The 17536-nt window shown below is 40.8% G+C and overlaps 1 protein-coding gene across 1 annotated transcript; it reads left to right on the plus strand.

Annotated features, from left to right (window-relative positions):
* The first annotated feature begins 14702 nt into the window (after nucleotides 1-14702).
* LOC145652365 (uncharacterized) lies at nucleotides 14703-16661 on the plus strand. The gene is made up of 4 exons (XM_081701764.1): nucleotides 14703-14797; nucleotides 14968-15115; nucleotides 15866-16002; nucleotides 16350-16661. Exons 1-4 carry the CDS (start codon nucleotides 14728-14730, stop codon nucleotides 16406-16408), a joined length of 414 nt encoding a protein of 137 aa, XP_081557890.1. The 5' UTR covers nucleotides 14703-14727; the 3' UTR covers nucleotides 16409-16661.
* Nucleotides 16662-17536: the final 875 nt, after the last annotated feature.

The raw sequence follows: 17536 nt of genomic DNA on the forward strand, positions 1-17536 counted from the left end.
TAAAACCCATCTTTAGACAAAAGGTGCAGGCAGTGTTCAGTGAATCAATTACTTTAATACTAATTATGTTATTAAGATATGTTTTTCTTTGTTTTCTGTATTTCTGCTTAGCAGAAATAGCACTGGATTGGAATGGGACCAATGCACACTACAGCATCGGACATCACCTTTGCTAATTGATTCAATATTCTTCAATATTATATTTAGTCATCTCTGACTGATGAAGGTGTACATTGTTAGCGCCTACATAAATAATATCTTAGAAAACCTGTTTGCCTAAAACCTTAAGATGCAGTGTGTTAATTGTATCAATTTATGTCAGTTTTCCTCTTCATCTTTGTCATTGTAACGTGACCTTGAGTCTCTGAAAGGCACTATATATAAATTAAACTTATTATTATTATTATTATTATTATTATTACATTTTTATGGACAAATATGCAAAATTCTTTCTTCTCTCTTATCTGTCAACATTAAGCAAATAAATCAATGTTTTCATTGATCATTTATAAATTGTTAATAATAAAACGTTTTTTAAAAAGTGTGACAAACAACCAGATCTATTTTTTAAAATAATTTCTGGCACTTTTTGTGTCACTTTTGTTCCACTTTTGCCACAATATGATACATTTTTAGCAGAAACTTCAGATGAGCTATTCACCTTGGCATTCGTAGAAGTAAATGTCCCTGCCCAGGAATGATGTTTTGAGTTATTTCAGTTATTTCATTTTATCACAAGAACTGAACAGCTTACATGACATAAAGGTCAGTGATGCCATTAACAGAGCATGAGCCAACAGTGTTTGCCAGATTTTGGTTCAGTAGGTATATAAACAATGCATAACTCAGTAGTACATCTGATAGTCTGCTGATCTTTTGGAGAAAACTTAATCCCCATTGACAGAAACAGAACAAACAAATTAGCTTCTTTTCTTTGTGTTAAGGGCAGTTTTTTTTTGTGAGTGTTCATTCACTTTCAAAGTGTGAACTGGTTTTTGTAGCCCTCTGATGTCCCTGACAAGTGAATAACATATATATGAAATAGGCCCTACAATGTTGCTCTTGTTCTCTCGCTGACACCTGTAATATGATTAAACAATGCAGCCATAGACTAAACATATCCCCAGCAAAGGACTGACAGCTCATCCTTTTACATGTTATGAATCTCAAAACATGCTTTTTTTTTGCCAGAATGAAGACAATTACCTATTGTAATGTTACAAAGGTATCACTGATTAAGTATCATAGGGTCAAAACTGAAGACAAAAAAGGCCCTTGCACCATAGCTGCAGGAAGTATTGGTTCATCTGTCCGGTAAACCAAGGATGCAGTTAAAGATTTATATTCAGGGAAACTTATTTTATTCTTCTGAAATTAATAAGTCCTTCTTTATGTTTTGCTCAACCTCCAAATATATCATTTGAGTGTCAGAAAATACATTACAAGAAAAGAGTATGGCTTGCTGTCTAAACCGGGTTTATTAATGAACTTTCTAACGCGTGGAGGCTTAGAAGTATGCAAAGACGAGCTGTGTAGAACACAACAACATTCATGAACAGATACAACAAACGTAGTATAAGGTGAGATCAATCACGGACAAACACCAATGACTATACATACAAACACCAAACACCACAAGACATATACATACATGATAACAACTTCAAACAAGGAACAGGTGTGCCACACAGGGAGGGCGAACACACACACACACACACACACACACACACACACACACACACACACACACACACACACACACACACACACACACACACACACACACACACACACACACACACACACACACACACAGAGGTTTGTGTGGAAAGGGCTGTACCGTGACACTAGCAAACACGGTCTTCTCTCTCTCTCTCTCTCTCTCTCTCTCTCTCTCTGTCTCTTTTCTTTTACATTTCAGTGGTCTGTAAATAGATAGCTCCATTTGATGCAAAACAGTTCTATCATATTTTACTTGTTTTTGTGTTTGATGTCAGTTACTGCATGGTTTGTTTTACAGCTTTCAATGCTGATTTATAGTGGGTGTTGTTAGACATACTGGTGCCAATACTGGTGTCCTGGTCTGTGTGAAACTCAATTCTGAGGGAGGGGATAAAAAGTTCAACCTTAGAAAAAAACTATTTTTAATCAGAGGTATAAGGACAAGCTATTGCTACACCAGGTATTGAAATCTAGAGGTGGTACTAAAGGCCACTTTCCATTCATCCCCTTTTCTAACTTACTAAACATCTAAGGGCCCCTAAACTGTTCTAGATTTTATGGGACTTTAGGGAGTGGATAGGGGAATTTTACCATTATGGTGTTGTGCCCACAGTAGTCAATACCCCAGCCTACTGTCTTCTGTACAAAGAAGAACCTGGCTGAAGCCAGAGAGTTGGAATGTCACATGTAACTGTGTAAATTTCTATGTAATTCTCCATGGCTGTATGTTCTTCTTGTGTGCTCCCAGGAAAGGCAGGCAACTGCTTGGGGCCCCAAGTCAGTGGGGGGCCTGAGAGCTGACAAACTTTAAACTACAGCAGAGGCAATGTGCAAAGTTTGCAATGACAGTATGAGACTTGGGGCCTTGTGAATTTTTGCCTTGGACCCCAACAGACGCTGGACTTGCTATTGCCTTTCTGAGGGATAAACTCTGTTCCTAGGCAGGCTGGTGTTAATAATTAGGGCAGTCTGTTGTTCTGTGACGGGGGAGTGAGATTGCCCTACATTCAATAAATGCCAAGACGAGGACCTGGTAAGCGCTGAGTGCAAGCCATGAGCAGACAGGACATTCTACAGGGCTGGTCAGGGTGGGGTTTCTCTCACCCCTGGGCCATGGACAGGAACCAGGACCCCTCTGACGCCTTGATGCTCAGCAATAAAGCCATAAATGGCCTAGCTGATAGCTTACCAGGCTGGCCTTGCTTTCTGACCATTCACCCTCTCTGCTTAGGTCTCATAAAACCCACAGATTGGAATATGGGAAGCTCTTAACAGCCTGGTTACAATTAAAGGGACTGTGACCATAAATTCTATCAAACTCAACCCTTACCAGGGCAACCATCTTTTCTCATCCCACAGAGATATGTCCACAGATATATATGTTTCTCTTTCCCACAGATTCACAAAGTAGCAACTAGCCATTTAACCTACTATGAGGTCAAATGATAATCAGTCAGTAATGTACTGCTATTTTAATATTATCTCCAAAATTTTAATGTTTGCTGCTATTATTTGAGTGTTTTTGAAATCAATATGTCCAAAATATTAATTTATTCATCATTGAATTTTGACACTATTATATCCCAACAGATTTTTTTTCCTTTTTTGAAAAATGTGATCTCATTTGCCCTCTTCTAACTGATAAGTATATTTTATGCATCATTCACGGCTCAATACAGGAAAAACAAATTTTAAAAACGCTTTGCTGGCCATGAAGTCTTCTGCACCGTGTCCCTAGATGCTTGTAGGGGCATTATTAAATTATTAAAGTATCTAACTGAATGAACAGATGCCTGCCTGGTTAGTCTACAGAAACATTCAATGGCCATTACACTAAGATCCCAGGTTACTGTAATGATGTCATACACAAACTATAATAATAATAAGTTTAATTTATATACCACCTTTCACAGACGCAAGGTTGCTTTACAATAACAATAAAGAAAGAGAGAGAAAAAAACATTAATTGACACATTCAACACATTCATTAATATCTACAAATAGGAAGAAATGTTATGAGAAATGTTGAGAAAAGCGGCATGTTTTAAGGTTTGAAAGAGGAACGTGAAGAGCAGAGATGGAGAGGTTGAGGTAGAGTGTTCTATAATTTTGGGGCCATGAAACTACAGATCTGGCTCCTACAGAGACCAGTCTGAACTTGGGAATGGAAAGGAGACCTGCATCAGAAGACTGAATTGTATGGATGGGGCAGTATGGGTGTAGGAGTTTAGATATATAGGGAGGTGCAAGACTTTGGTGCAGAGCTTTGAATGTAAGGAGGAGGATATTATACTGAATGCATTCAGGGACAGGGAGCCAGTGTAACTGATATAGAATAAGGGTGATGTGGACTGATTTTCTAACATGTAGGACAATTCTTGCAGCTGAATTTTGGACATATTGATGTGAGCGGATGGCTTTGTTTGGGATGCCAATGAAGAGAGAGTTGCAGTAATCCAGACAGGAGATGAGGAAAGCGTGAACCAGATTCTCAGCGCTTTGTTTGGAGAACATGGGCCTTGTGTTGTGATATTACGCAGATGAAAAAAGTAATTTTAAACCAGTGACTTGACCCCACGTTCAAAAGAGAGTGAGGAGTCAAAAAGTACACCAAGGTTCCTAACTGCAGATGAAGATTTGACCAAGACACTGTCCAGATTCAATTTGAAATTGGAGAATTTTCAGATTTTGGATTTAGAGCCAATAAGTAAAACTTGTGCTTTGTCAGTATTTAGTTTTAAGAAGTTTATGTTCATCCACTGTTTGAGATCTTGGACACAAGAAAGTAAAACAGGAGGTGGTAGGGTAGTGTTAGCATTGGTGTCATCGGCATAACAGTGGAAATGGAGACCATGATTGTGGATAATCTGACCAAGGGGTAGCATATAGATAATGAACAGGAGAGGGACAAGAACTGATCCCCGAGGAACATCTTGATTGACGGTATCAGTGAGTGATTGGCGTTTACCAAAAACAAGAAAATGTGATCTATTAGAAATATTGGAGGTGAATTCTTCAAGAGCCATATTAATGATGCCAGTGGTTGAGAGGCAGGTAATGAGTATGTTATGTTTAATTGTGCCAAATGTGGCAATTCAATCTAGAAGGAGCAGAATACTCAGGTCACCATAATCAGTATAGAGAAGAAGATCATTGAGAACATGTAAGAGGGCTGTCTCCGTGCTGTGCATAGGATGAAGGCCAGACTGGAAAGGTTCTAATAGAGCCTGAGTATTTAAGAAGGACTACAACGTTTTCTAATACCTTGGCTAGAAAGGGGATATTGGAAATGGGCCAATTATCAAGAAGTGCAACATTTAGTCCAGGTTTTTTAAGAGTGGGAGTGATTGCTGAGGTTTTGAGAACTGAAGGAACATAACCTGACGTAAGGGATGCATTAATGAGATGGCAGATGGGAGGAAAATTGCAGAAGAACACTTCTTAAAAAGAGGAGTGGGGGCAGGATCAAGTTGGAAGGTTGAGAAACTAGACTTTGTTATAATCTTAGAAATTAGGGAAAGTTGGGTGAGAGAGAAGGCAGAAAATTGTTCAGAAGCAAGAGTGAGAAAGGTGTCCCTGTAATTGGATGTAGGGAGAGCAGAGGGAAAATACTGGTTAACTTTGCTTATTTTTTCTTTAAAGAATCTAAGAAAACCTTCACATTGTTCAACAGTACCAGATTGAGATGAAGATGGAGGAAAATAGTGGAAAAAGTGTTTGGGGCTTGTGTTCGGGTCCATTAATAGCAAAAGAAATAAAGTGTGAACGGCCAGTATTTAGAGCTGACCTATAATTAAGCATATGGTCAGAATAGGCTACTTTATGAACAGTAAGATGAGTTTTCTCACAGAGGTGCTCCGGGTGCTGACCTGTGGGTTTCAAGGCATGTAGCTCAGGAGTAAACCATGGAGAGGAATTTCCAGAGGGAACTTGCCTGGACCTGAGAGGTGCTACCTGTTCAAGTAGATCAGAGATGGAATCCTTATATATAGAGAGAATATCATGATGAGATGATATTGAAAAAGACATTAGGGGAGAGTAGTGGAGATGAGCAGAGAAAGTGAGAAGGTCAACATCTTTAATATTATGGAAAGAGATGAGAGATATAGTACATAGCTGAGTGCCTGAGATGCTGGCATTACCTTCAATAAGTTTATGATCAGAGATACCAAGTAGCAATCCAGTAATAGAAGTAATATCTAAACCACAGGAGCAGATTAGATCTAATGTGTGACCATGGGAGTGGGTAGAAAAATAGTCAAGCACAGATAGGAACGCAACTGAAAATAAACAATCAGTGTCCACATGGATGTTAGCACAACCACCTAGCACAACCACCGCTGAACACACAGAACTGGAAAGGGTGAGAAGTTCACTGATTTTTGACAGAAGGTCTGATGATGTTTTGGGTGTTTGGTAGAAAAATAAAAACAGTAAGGGTAAGGAGACAGTTAGTTTTTATACCAAATATTCAAATGATGATATCTCATGAAACGTACAAATGGAAACATTGAGTGTTATTACAGACCACCACCTTTTCCATGGGCTCTGGGATTTGACAAATAACTATGACAAATACTGGGTATTAGTGTATTAGTGGATTAAGATGTAGGAAGTCCCCAGGTTGCTGCCAAGTCTCATAAGAAAAAATAAATCAAATTAGTTTTGAACAATGAGATCAGAACATACAGAAGCTTTATCCAGGAGGAAGCAACAGTTGAGCAATGCAAAGTTAAGTTTATTAGTCCTAGGGTTTTCCCAAGGGGGCTAGGAAACAGAGGGCGAAGACCCTCAAAGTTAATTCCCCAGGTGCAGGATGGGGTGGGGGTCGCTGGTGCCATCCACTTGTCCAGATAACAGGAATAGCAGAGTCAAATGAGTGGTAAATAGAGAACTGAGGTCTGTAGGAACAATGGCAAGTGATTGGCAGAAGACTCCAGATGATAATGGGAACAGAGGCTGTGGAGTTGTGATGGCGTGTAACAGAACACCATAGCCCAGCAGTGGTAGGCAGGTAGACCAACCACAAACACTCCAAAGCAAAAAAGGGAAAAAAGACATTCAACCAGACAAGGTCATAACAGATCATTATTGGAAGAGAACCAGTCCACATCGGTAGAAAAAGCTCTCGACAGGGTGACTCAGACCTGCTTACCATGCTACGTTAGCCATCCCACTATACCAACCAACAACCAGTCTAAGAACAGTAAGGACGCACATAGCAACCAAACGTATCCAACAACTTTAAAGAGCAACTGAAAACTCACTTGATAAAGAAGCAGCCAAAGTGAAGCTTAGTTGGGCGAAAGCTCGCAGCAGGAAAGCACTTGCGGGGAGAGTCATATATTGTCATATATAGGAGACCAAAGAAGGATATAAACCAAAAATGTAATCCATAATTATGATCTGGGAAAGAAAAAAGTATAATATCTGGAGAGAAGCAACAATTGCGCCAAGTGTACTCTCACCTGGATGTGACGGAGTATCAATGAGATGTAGGGATCGATAATATCAAACAAAATAATAAAACATTAATTTTAATACTTCATTACTATACATCATCTACTTGGAGCCTTGATGCTTTACTGACTAGCTCCTTAAAGAATATATTTCACTTAATAGCAGCTGACATACTTCAGATAATAACCACTTCAATCTTATTGGGTGTCTTTCCTAACTCAAACTACAGTGTTGAAGCCTCTATTAAAAAAAGAAAAACTTTGGAGCAATTAAAGTAATTAAAGGCCAAATTAATTAAGACTCAAATCTACCCTTAGTAAAATTGTTTTCAGGCAAATTAATGGTTTTCTATCCTCAAATAGCTATCTAGACAAATTTCAATCAGGAATTTGGCCTACTCATAGTACTCAATTAAGGTAATTAATGAAATTCAATTAAATACAGTAGTAAAAAGGTATCAGTTTTATAACTGCTCATTCTCAGTGCAGCTTTTGATACCATAGACCATAACAATCTTATAGATTGATTTGAGAATTGGGTCAGACTCTCAGAAACGGTCCTAAAATGGTTTAATTCATACCTACAGGGCAGGAATTACTTTGTTGAAATAGAAAATAATGTTTCTGAAATAGTGCCAGTGACATGTGGTGTCCTGCAGGGTTCGATTCTTGTGCCATGCTTATTTAACTTATACATGTTTCTTGGCCAAATTGTAAAAGATTTTGGGATATCATCAGATAACTGCGGTCCCCTCGACTGTCTTTGTAGATACCTTGAGCATGTCACTAACCAGATGGGCCAAAATGTTCTACAATTGAATAAAGACAAGACAGAGATTATTACATTTGGTATAATGGGCCATTTAATGAAGGGCACAGACTAACTGCCTACTTGGACTCAAGAACTCTAAACTATAAAGAGCTAGATCATAACCTAGTCATACTAATAGACTCTTATCTCAGTTTTAACAGTCACATCAAATCTTTTATGAAATCAGCATTTTATCAACTTATGAACTTTAACAAGATCAGAGATTTCTTGACAAAACAGACCTACAGAAACTCTTCTATGACTTTATCTCTAGCAGGGTTGATTTACTATAATGGCCTTCTAATGGGACTCCCAAAAAAGACAAATCACTTCATTTGATTCAAAATGCAGCTGCTAGAGTTCTAACTAGGAGCAAAAGAAGAGAACACATTCCCATTCTTAAGTCCTTACACTGGCTACCAGTATACTACAAAGTTGACTAAGGTATTATTACTGGTCTATAAATTGCTTAATGGTGCAGGACAAGTCTATCAATCAGCATTATGAGCCAAGCAGAACCCTTTATCATTAGGAATAATTGTAACGACCGAGTTGGGCGAAGGGTGAGTGGCAGGATGCACAGACTCCAGCGATGTGGACAAACATTTATTTACACAGAACGGTAATGGCACTCACAAGTATTACACATGAAGAACATGAACATGTAATGGTTGACATTAAACAAGCACAATAAACGAAAAGAACATTAACCTTGACATTAATACATTACATCCACAATGATCAACAATCCTGCACATTATGACGAGGGTTTAGGTACACAGACAGGACGAGGTACAGGTGTGTGCAGGCGTGGCCATAAACGAGGATACTCCCACTGCACATGACGGGCCAAACCACGTGACTCGCGGGAGGTGAGTGTTCTATAACAATTATTCAGTTAGCCCTGCTTAAGGTAAAAATTAAGCATTGAGAGGCAGTGCTCAGCGATTATACTGTTTTTAAATGGAACCAGAGAATATTAGAAAAGCCCTGACACTAGATGTTTTTAAATCTAAATGATTAATTTTATTTCTTTTATTTATTAATTTATTCTATATGTGTAATTTGATTTTATGCACTTTATATTTTTATTAATCACATTTATTTTAATTGATTTCTTTAATCTTTAATTTTATTTCTTTAAATTAACTTCAGTTAATTTGAACTTTATTTTAATAAATTGTATTTGTTGTATTTAATAAATATTATATTATTAAATAATATTTAATAAATTGTATTTGTTTTATTTTTACTTTTTGACCTTCCTGGGGGATGTAATAATCTTTATGATTATTCTTTATCTTATGTGAAGCACTTTGAATTGTCATTCTCGCCTCGTCTTGCCTTGTGTAATGATAGAAAGTACCCAAAACACAAACACATCCAATTTTGAGAGATTTTATTTTTAAGACAAGCAGGCTACTAATGTGCAAGACTCAGAGAAACTGTGCAGATCATGCTGAGTTTTCAGACTGTAGTGTCACGGTACGGCCCCTCTCCCCTCAAATGTGTGCATGCCTGTGCGTGTCTGTGCGTGCGTGTCTGTGCATGTCTGTGTGTGCCCCGCATCCTCCTTAACCCGTTATACGTCACAGAAACACCGACCGACCGAGGATGCCTGGGAAAGGCATAAAGAAGAAGGGGAGGAAAGGAAGTCAACGCCCTCCCACAGCATGTGCAGCAAAGTCTCCCGTGTTCTTGGGCACCCTCCTGACTCCAAGTGCGGAAGCAGGGGAGTCATATGGAACCCCGGCGGATGACCGGGACTGATATAACGATTTCCAGTCCTCGGAGTCAGACACTGTGGATCCCTACATTCCAGCGGTCAGACCTTCCCTTATCCTGGCCTCGCTTCATGGAGCTACCGGAGGGGAGGAATCCGCTGATCGATTTTGGGGAGGCCCGGTGTATGGTCCGGAATCGGACGGTGCAGAGTCCTGCAGAGAACAGCTGGACCAGGAGGACCGGTACTCGGAGATGGACTCTGCTGGGTCCTACGATCCCTACCTGGACGATCATATGGGAGACACAGAGTATGGAGACACAGGAGTGCAGCGACGTCTGTCTGCAGTCGGAAAGGGGTTCCGATTGTGAGGAGGACGCTCCTATGGAGGTAGAAGAGTACCCTCATAGAGATCTTCCCTCCCACGGCGACGCCAAAAGCTCAGAGAGCAAGGAGCCTCCAGCACCCAAGGAGCTGCCGAGGGCATGCCACCCAGGTGCGAGCTGGCTAACACGGGCGGCTAGGAGGGAGGCACTGTTGTCAAAAATGGACAGTCCCCCACCTGAGGCGAGGAGCTCTAGAGCATATGCGCCTACGCCGAAGCCTCGTACAGGCAAAAAGGCAGCGGCACCAGTACCAGATCCGGGACAATCACCGCTAACTAGGCGAGGGACACTTTCCGCCAGGCTGGTCAGTCTTTGACCCAGCCAACGACAGGGGGACTGGCTGGAGTTCCTTCCCCCTTTCCCGGACTATTGAATGTGTGTGGTGTTGTTCATGTGCCTTTCCCTGTTACCATGTCTGTCCTGATTACGATAAATGTACCGGTCACTTTGTTCCCCTTTATGTCTGTGCCCGTGCCCGTTAGTGTGTGCGTCCCTGTCTGTCATCGTTTTTGTCCCTGTCCTTCCCCCCGCTACCCTGCTCGAGCTGGCCCGTGGCGGGTTGTCTGGTCCTCCGGCGTCGCCTTTTGCCGTTGGTCTCGGGGCCGCAGCCCGGTGGGCTGGCGCGCCGGGAGTTGCGCCCTTGAGGGGGGGCTCTGTCATGGTACAGCCCCTTTCCCCTCAAATGTGTGCGTGCCTGTGTGTGTGTGTGTGCCTGTGCGTGTGTGTCTGTGTGTGTCTGTATTGTCACGCCCTCTTGTGTTGTGCACCTGATCCTTGTTGTATGTAATTGTTATGAGTGTATATAAGTCTCGTGTTGTATTGTCAAGGTTGTCGGTGTTTGACCCATGTAGTTTGTTTATGTGTGTTGAGTTGTGCTTATGATTAAAACGTATGTTCTGTTTCACGTGCCTCATCCCTGCATCCTCCTTAACCCGTTATATGTCACATGTGGGGCTTTACTGGGGGTTCATTCCAATCCAGGGTCAAAATGGCAAGACTGAGCCCAGGAGGTACCCAAGTATTACTTTTTAAAATTTTTATCACACACTTAAACATCTTTCCAACCTGAAATGTGTCTTGCAATTCCTGTCTACCTATTCCAAAGATCTCCTAGACGCTTGCTTCCTTCTGGCTCTATCCTTTCAGCAGTGCTGCCATAGCTAGATCTGCCAGAGTCTATCTTTGCACATTATAGTTCCCCAATTTACACACCCTCGTACCTGGACATGCCTAATAATCTATTCTCTCTTTCTGCTGCAAGGATTTTTTCTTCTCCCCTTAACCTTTTCTTTCTTCTCTTACTCCTGAGGATTTCATCACCTTCCTTGAGGAGAACGTTGCAGCAATCTTTCAGTCCCATTCCTGCCACTCTGCTTCAGACAATCTCAAGAGATTTACTTCCTTTTGTCTTTGCCATCATCAACAGCTCCATATCCTTTGGACACATACCAACTTGAATGAGTGTTCTCATTCAGGCTATACTCGACAGCTCCAACATAAGTGATTACAGGCTGGTATCATTTCTGTCTTTCATTTCAAAAGTTATTGAACAAACAGTTAACAATCAATTATCTCTTTTCTTTACCCAGGACCAGCGCCACAATCCCAATCCGTCTTGCTACAAACCGGCATATTCAACAGACACAGCACTCATTGCAATAACAGAGAAACATCATGCTGCCTTTGCGGCAGCATTTGACACAGTAAACCACATCATCTTCCTCTCTGGTCTCTCCAACCTTGGTGTGACTGGCTCTGCATGGAAATGGTTCCAGTCCTATTTGGAGGGACGGTCCTATTGGGTAACATGGAGAGGATGCAAATTCAAATCCCAATCAAATGTAGACTCTCCACTGGTGTCCCCCATGGCTTAGTGTTAGGCACCTCTTTGTATACTCACTCTCTTGGTGATATAATATCTTTTCATTGCTTCTGTTACCACTGCTATGCTGAAGACATCCAATTAATTATTTCCTTCCCACCTTCTGACACTCTCATTTTCAGGTATATCTTGGCATGCTTCAATGACATTGCGTCATGGTTGACAGCCCACCACTTGAAGCTCAACCCCAGCAAAACTGAACTTCTGTACATCCAAGGAATTCCCAATCCTCACCATGACCTCACAGTTTCCTTCAGGAACTCCCTGGTATCACCATCTCAAACTGCTCGTAGCCAGGGCATAACTTTGGACAATGAGTTGTCATTCTCAAATAATGTTTCAATCGACCTGGACTGATCCAGATTTCTCCTTTGTAACATTTTAAGAATTTGCATGTCTAGTTTGACATTGTTTGTCACTGCACTTCTTGTTGTCTGATATAAAGCATATACTTGTTTCACACTTCTAGGTATCAGCATTGATTCCTGTATTTCAACACTATTCTAGTTCAACAGTATCTTGAACTTTAGTCCACTGTACTGGCTAGGATACATTTTCCGATCAAATGACAACAGACTCAAATGACAAAGCATTCCATTCCCTGGAAGGGAAGCATTGGTTAGTATATGAGGTGGCAGTGAGGAAAAATGCTCGGTATGCAACATTAGTTTGGCAATACTTTGCGAAGAGGAAGGGGAAGAGCTCTGTATAAGAATATGGGTGGAGAACTGGGGTGAAAAACAAGGAACATGTAGGACTGGTTAAAATACAGATAAGCTTGATCGAATGTGCTGGTGTATTTGAGGGAAGGGAGTAGTAACAATGAGAATCAGTGGTGTATGTGGTATGTGAATACTTGCCTTTATTATGGTTTCATAAGCAATGAGATGACATAACACAAGAACTAGGAAATAAAACGCCACCATTTGTGCCCCAACCTGTTCCTGCATCTATACTGAAGTCTGGGCCTCCTAATAGGCCTTTCCCGGTGGTAGCACCTCAAGGCTCTCCTGTGCCCCTTAGGGCTGTTTCAAGTATACCTCCTGTGGCACTTAGCACTCCTGCGGCCAAACCTCACAGCCGGCCAGTGACTCCTGTGGCCTCTCTGTCGGCCTCCCGACCCCAATAAATCCAGAGGCCTCTCTGTTGACCTCTCAGACTCCTATGACTCCTTTGTCTACAGCTGGTGCTTCCATGGTAACTCCTCTTCTCCCTGGGACTGCTGTGCCAGCCCTTACTTCTGCCCCAGTTTTCTTTTCCTCACCCATTCCTGGTACTGTACTTATGTCTGTTGTTGTTCTTGTCCCTGTTCCTGTTGATCTGTCCGTTTCTGTTCCGGTATCTGTGGTTTCTATCCCAGTGCCCCTTAATGTGTCTGTTCCTGTACCATTATCCATCTTTGTTCCAGTTGCTCTAGTTCATTTTGTTCTCCAACGTCCTGTCCAGTCCCCTGTGGTCTAGTGTCCTGTTGTCTATTTTGTCTCCATGTTCTTTGAGGTCTGTTGTACAAGCAATGCCTGTTCCTCACCCAGTCCCTGATCCTGTGTTTCTGCCTCCTCATGTGTCATCACCAGTCCCTTTTCCTCGTATCATCCCTGTTCCTGTGACCCCATGTTTCCTAGTCTCCGGTGCCTGATCTTCTGTTTAATCTAGTCTAGTCTCTGTTTAGTCTCTTAGAGGGGGGCTCTGTCACAATTCTACCCTTCCCTTCTCTTCTATTTTGTTTGTCAGTTGCCACGTGCTTTTGTTTACTTCTCGGCCCTGCCTTGATTTCTGTTTTTCGGTTCTGGTTGTTTTCCTGTCAGTATTGCCATGTGCTATTGTTTACTTTGTAGTCCCGCCTTGGTTTACTCCGCCTTGTTACATATTTGGTCATTGTCTCAGGCTTCCACCAACCGTACACTACTCCATCCATCTGGACCATCCAGGGTTGCACGGCACTCATCAGTGACTGTTTGAAAATCAGCCTTCATGCATGTCTGGGCCCACTGCAACCGTTTCTGCTTGTGATCACTGGTTAGGGGTGAACAAATAGTAGGTTAATGCACAACTGCAAGCCTCTAGAGGATCCTCCAACTTGAGGTACACAGGACTCCAGAGACACCAGCAGCTTCAAATACATGTTTGCTGCTTTGCTGCATTTTAGCAGCTGTTCTTCTAATCCAATGAATATGTCTCGCAGAAACCTTCCTCATTATGTCTTTATCTGCATGGACCCGTCTGTGCTCTGAGTCAGCTTACGCTTAGGTTTTCGCCTTGTCCAAGACGTTGCACCATTTGACACTTTTCGGCAGCAGCGAGATCCTTTTTCTTTCCCATATTGCTTGAAATCTGTGGCCTGCTTAACAATGTGGAACATCCATCTTAAGTTTTCCTTTAATTGGGCTCACCTGGCAAACTAATTATCGCAGGTGTCTGAGATTGATTTCAGTGATCCAGAGCCCTGAGGCACAATACCATCCATGAGTTTAATTGAAAAACAAAAAAATTAAATCTTTATGACACTTAAATCCAATTTGCATAATAATGGGGAATGTGGTATACTCATACAATTAAATGGCCGTAATGCTTAACATAATTAATTCATGTCTTGAGTAAACACAAAAGCTGAAAAGACAAGTAACAGGTTAATCCTGTCTGACTGGTCAGGTGGAACATTTAGCCAATGCGCTGGAACTAAGTATATATTTTTGTGAACCTTGTGAGATGAGAGATCTTACCCAGCTGTGCATCTTTGGGACAGGATGGCTCTGATTGCAGCACTCATCCTTCCCGGAGTTCTCTTCAATCTGGCTCCTGGTTTCGTCACTGCAGGTCAGAGATTTAATCTTTCCGATTTTATTTTGTTGCAAAAATTGATGTGATGCACTTGCAATTTGCAAAGATAGGAGTGTAGAAAAGGGGAAAATGATTCATAAGTCACACATTGTAAAGGCCAGTGTTTAAAAATAAAGGTTCTTCAAAGTTTCTTGAATGTTTTGCAGAAACCAGTGGTGGATCATATTCCATTACCATGACAGTATATGATTCCCTCTCCAGCAAATACAATTTGACATACTCCACTACTATTGCCTACAGAGGAATTTTAATTGGAGCTATGAAGAGGGTTAGGAAGACTCACAGTAATTTCAGGTACAGTAACTTTCTTCCATATTCGCATCATCCATACCTCTACAACATAGATCTCGAAATGTGAAAAACTACAAGTATTATGATACCACTTATGATTTGGGTCCCTCGATATTGTTCAGGTATCTGTTCTTTACTTTATTAAATACCTGAAATCATCTGACTTTATGCATATTTTTATGTGGACTTTTGTTTTATGTCTTATTCCATTTACCACTACTTTCACCATTGCTTATACTAAATCTGTAACGTTGTCGCTGGCCCGAGTGCTGATGGGTGTGGAGCAGGATGCACAGACTCCCTCGATGTGAAACATTTATTGACAAAATATGTAGAACAGTGACATTCACACACAACATTAATGACAGACATGACTTATACATCTAACTAAACACAGGCTATAGTAACATCCAACAAATGACTACATATGCACTTACATATATCAGTAGACAAACAATGACCAACGGTGAGGCACGCACTGATGGGGGTTTAAATAGACAAACACACATTAACACGTAACCCCGTACAGGTGCGTGCCTTCATGGGGGTGTGGCTACAAACATGGGTGAACCCTCCCTGCACGCGGCAGGCCGTACCACGTGACTCATGGGGGGGGGGGGGGCATCCCGTGACAAAATCTTTATTTAGAATTTATATGCACTTAAATATTATTCACTTATTATATTTTTGCAAAACTTTTGTCTGGAATGTTTAAGGACAAAATCTGTTAAAAAGAGATTTCTAAATGTACAGATTCACCACCACCTACAATGAAGACTATGGGCCCTTTCTCGAAAGCATCAATGGTCTGAAAGGAAACAATGCAAAGCATACTTACTGGGAGCTTCTTATTCAGTCGCAGAATGGCACCATTGTCACCGCCGACGTAGGTTAGTCTAAAGCTCACTTCCTGATACCAAAATAAGCACTAATGTATTCTGTGGCCATTAAATTAACCTGTAAAAAGCTACAGTTAGGGAGTTTCAAAAACATTTTGCTCATATAACATTTTATTGTACATTGTTTTAGGCTAAGTTTCATTTAGACAACCATCTATCCTACACCTTCATGTGCCAAAACAAGATCTTAGTGATTTCAGGCTTTACAATTATTTATAACATCAACATACCTTAACTTTGTTTTAAGTATTATTAACAGATAAAAATGTGTACAAATTCTTGAAGTTGGTAACTGCATTTTGAGTTCTGAATGTAATAAAAAGTGAAATTCTTTTCAGGCATTGGATGCTATATTCCTGACCCAGATGACCACATCATCTTTAAATTCACCAAATAGTGAAGGTGTAACAATGTAATTCTCCCAGATGCCATCACAACAATGTTGGTGACTCCCCATTCCACCTGCCCCTAATGCAATTAATTTCTGCATTGTTACCTGTGTATTCAATTTCTGCATATAAGGTCACCACATATTTCAACTCTCTGTGAAATTTTGATGTGCCACATTTTATCTTTCCTTTGTTGTCTTATCATTTGTACCTCACAGGTAAACACAATTAAGCGTACTTAAGCAAACACAATAAAGCATTTCTCTCATACCTCTGGTGTCTGAGTTCTCGCTCTCTGTGACGGGTATCGTGTTCCTTTGATCAACATGCACAATCAAATTTAATAGAATTGGCATATAGAATTGGCATAAGTTCACCAAATTCATATGACATAAGTAATTGCAATGGTATCAAGTTAATTAAATTCATTTCTGTTAAATAATTTGCATGGGCTTAAGAATACATTCCAATTTCTAACACTACGGATCTAAAATCCTTAGAAAGCAGTTAGGCTCCATTCAGCATATGGTGTGTCTTTCTCAGTGTGTTTACACAATGTGTCTTTGTCATCATGGCATTTTTCCTGAATAGCAACCTGCACCAAAGGGTTTAGTTTGATATTAATGCAAATTCCATGCAACTACATTGGTTCTTATGTCCACATTCTGAAAATGTATGTGGTGCATGTTCCTTTGTGGCACTAGACAGAGACTGTGGCCACTAGATGGAGACTCACATCTTTGGCTAAAGAGCACACCACAGCAATGGCCAATCATTTTACTTGCTGCAGTGTTTCTCATCTCAGTTCTCCACCAGACATTGTTGCTCTAACCCAGCTCTCAATACATCAGTGCAAGGGATTCAGTGTTCATAATGTCTTGATCCAGCAGCATTTAGAAATCAACATGTAAAGATTTCCTGTATCTCTAATTCTATGCAAAGTATTGCCACTGTTATATTTAGTGAATATCAAGCCTTGTTCTGCTCTCTGTATTGTGGTTTTGTTTTTTTGTTTTTTTTTTTTGGGGGGGGGGGGGTCTCCCTCTGGTTTTGCTTGCTTGTTCTGTTTATCATTTTACGATATTACGTATTTTATGATGTTTAAGATAATGTTGATCATGATTTTTCTACAAGTT

The sequence above is a fragment of the Electrophorus electricus genome, chromosome 19, assembly GCF_041902795.1.
Source record: "Electrophorus electricus isolate QZ-2024a chromosome 19, ASM4190279v1, whole genome shotgun sequence".
Taxonomy (NCBI): Eukaryota; Metazoa; Chordata; class Actinopteri; order Gymnotiformes; family Gymnotidae; genus Electrophorus; species Electrophorus electricus.

What these genes read in the sequence shown, in the direction of transcription:
- LOC145652365 (XM_081701764.1), top strand. Translation starts at nt 14,728, where the DNA reads ATGGCTCTGATTGCAGCACTCATCCTTCCCGGAGTTCTCTTCAATCTG. An exon ending in TCCTGGTTTCGTCACTGCAG is followed by an intron (nt 14,798 to 14,967) that starts GTCAGAGATTTA and finishes AATGTTTTGCAG; the next exon opens with AAACCAGTGGTGGATCATAT. An exon ending in AAGACTCACAGTAATTTCAG is followed by an intron (nt 15,116 to 15,865) that starts GTACAGTAACTT and finishes CTAAATGTACAG; the next exon opens with ATTCACCACCACCTACAATG.